Source organism: Protobothrops mucrosquamatus, unplaced genomic scaffold (genome assembly GCF_001527695.2).
Source record: "Protobothrops mucrosquamatus isolate PMUCROS unplaced genomic scaffold, P.Mucros_1.0 scaffold4840, whole genome shotgun sequence".
Taxonomy (NCBI): Eukaryota; Metazoa; Chordata; class Lepidosauria; order Squamata; family Viperidae; genus Protobothrops; species Protobothrops mucrosquamatus.
The window spans coordinates 9,835-11,942 of record NW_015390728.1 but is presented as its reverse complement, the minus strand read 5'-3'; the positions used below and the strand labels follow the sequence as shown (position 1 = coordinate 11,942).

Below are 2,108 nucleotides of genomic sequence, written 5' to 3'. Positions count from 1 at the left end.
CTGTATCAAAGACTATGCTTGTTTCTTCTCAAATACATTTGAGGATAACTGTTTTTTATTAAAGAAACAAAGGAAACCAAACAGGTGTCATTTATATCAAGGTGTGTTAAATATGACTGTCACATAATTTACACGTCAGCATTAACAAACAGAAATTACAATATTTGAGAGTCAGGGTGGACAACTCTCCCTTTCTAATTAACACAATAGTAAGGATAGCAAGAACAGTTCATCCAGCCACATATTCCAGCTTGCCAGTCTCCTCAAACCACTTCTGTAGACAGGTATTTAATCCAACTGAAATGAAAAAAAAAACTTGTCAGTATGACATATGATAGGCTTACCAACATACCTCACTCAGAATTTACACCTTCTCCTATTTAAGGTTACAGCTATTTTGCATAAACAAGCATTTTCAGTTGTTCATTCCACTTTAACAGCCCCATCCCTTTTTAAGCTACAATGGCTATCATTACACTCTCATCTGTGAAAGCCTGTCAGTATGCCAGCCTTTCCCCATTTCAGCACATGTGCAGGCATCATTTTGTAGAATTCCACAGGCATCACTGAGAATATTGGGAGTTGAAGTCCTGATCTATGGAGCAGGCTCAGCTTATATACTGTACTCCAACCTTTCTCAGTCGCTGTTAAAATGCAAGCCCCAGCAGCAGAAGTAATTTAATTCACCATTATGCAGACCATTATCAAGAACGTTTTTCATAATGGATAGGGGAAGTCCTTTTAAGTTAATTTATTATGACCATTGGTTTAATAAACACAGGAATCATGGCTTCAAACAATATGAACACACATTTAAAAAGTGACAATTTCCATTCTTTACTATTTTAGAAACATAAGCTGGTATTTTCCTTTCCTCCCTCACAGATCACTTCCCCTATTTATTTACTATTACTGAACATCCAAAATACACTATTTAATCCTATGTATATATGCCATATGAGTACATATATATTACATACGGTGTGTATAGGCACACAAAAAGATACATGTACTATGTATACCGTGTGTGTACACATACACACAAACACACCGCTCTTCTAAAACTATACACATTCAACCTCTTATTGCGCTTGAAAAAAACACAACCCAGAGTCCACTTTCTGCCTCACGTTTAACTAATAACTCCTCAAAATTAGACTACTACACACTCCATCAGATTTCCTTTCCTAGCCTGCCCATGGCCGTTAGAGCCAGGAGACCGAGGGAGAGAGAGGTCGTGGGCATTGCCAGGGAACTCTGGGCAACGGAGGGGGCAGCGGCAGCGGGTAACCGAAAGCGCGGGGCATGGCTGGGGCCTTCACAGCCGCCCTCACCTTAATGAAGCCGATGTCCTTGGCGTACTGGCGGAAGCACTGGCGACACATGTTGAGGCCGTACTTGCGGATCAGTCCGTGCCGGTTGGAGCAGACGCGGCTGCGGGAGGAAGAGAGGGAGGCCGGGTGAGGCGGACGGAGGCGCTTCCCGGCTCCCCTCATCCCAGAAGCACTACCCGCCACCCCCCCCCACCCCCCGCCCTCTCCTCTGTCTGCTGTCGGGCGCTTCCGTTCCTTCCTGCGGCTGCCAGGGCCGGCCGGGCCTCGTGCAGATGGGCGCTGGGCCGGCAGGCGCCGCGAAGAGCGAGTCGGGGAGGCTGTGTGTGTCGGAGACCTACCAGGAGCGCGATCCCTGCCCGAACTTCCTCGGGTGGCTCCAGTAGAGTTGCTGGTGGCCCATGGCGGTGCTGCGGCTGCCCCTCGCGTGGCTCGGACGCCGAACAGGAAAAGGAAAAGGAAAGGCCGAAAGGCGCAGGCGCAGAGAAAGCGAGCGCGCGAGCCGCCCTGTTTGCTGCTCCCCCTCCCGTCGGGTGACGTCACGGCGCGAAGCGGCTCTAGTAAGCTGGAGCGGGCTGCTGCAACAGCCGGGCGCGGTGGCGCGAGCCTGTAATCCAGCTACTCCGGAGGCTGAGGCTGGCGGATCGCTTGAGCTCAGGAGTTCTGGGCTGCAGTGGGCTATGCCGATCGGGTGTCCGCACTAAGTTCGGCATCAATATGGTGATCCCCGGGGAGCCGAGGGCCACCAGGTTGCCTAAGGAGGGGTGAACCGGCCCA

General features: G+C 49.9%; 1 protein-coding gene across 1 annotated transcript; it reads right to left on the bottom strand.

Moving 5' to 3' along the window:
• Positions 1–18: 18 nt before the first annotated feature.
• LOC107299374 (40S ribosomal protein S29) lies at positions 19–1,812 on the bottom strand. Its single transcript, XM_015828740.2, has 3 exons — positions 1,673–1,812; positions 1,335–1,434; positions 19–297 (listed from the first exon to the last, which is right to left on the bottom strand). The coding sequence occupies exons 1-3, from the start codon at positions 1,732–1,734 to the stop codon at positions 289–291; spliced, it is 171 nt and encodes a 56-aa protein (XP_015684226.1). The 5' UTR covers positions 1,735–1,812; the 3' UTR covers positions 19–288.
• Between the last annotated feature and the right edge of the window lie 296 nt (positions 1,813–2,108).

Coding starts and splice junctions, on each gene's coding strand:
- LOC107299374 (XM_015828740.2), bottom strand. CDS start 1,734: ATGGGCCACCAGCAACTCTACTGGAGCCACCCGAGGAAGTTCGGGCAG. Junction 1,435..1,672: donor GGGCAGGGATCGCGCTCCTG/GTAGGTCTCCGA, acceptor TTCCTCCCGCAG/CCGCGTCTGCTCCAACCGGC.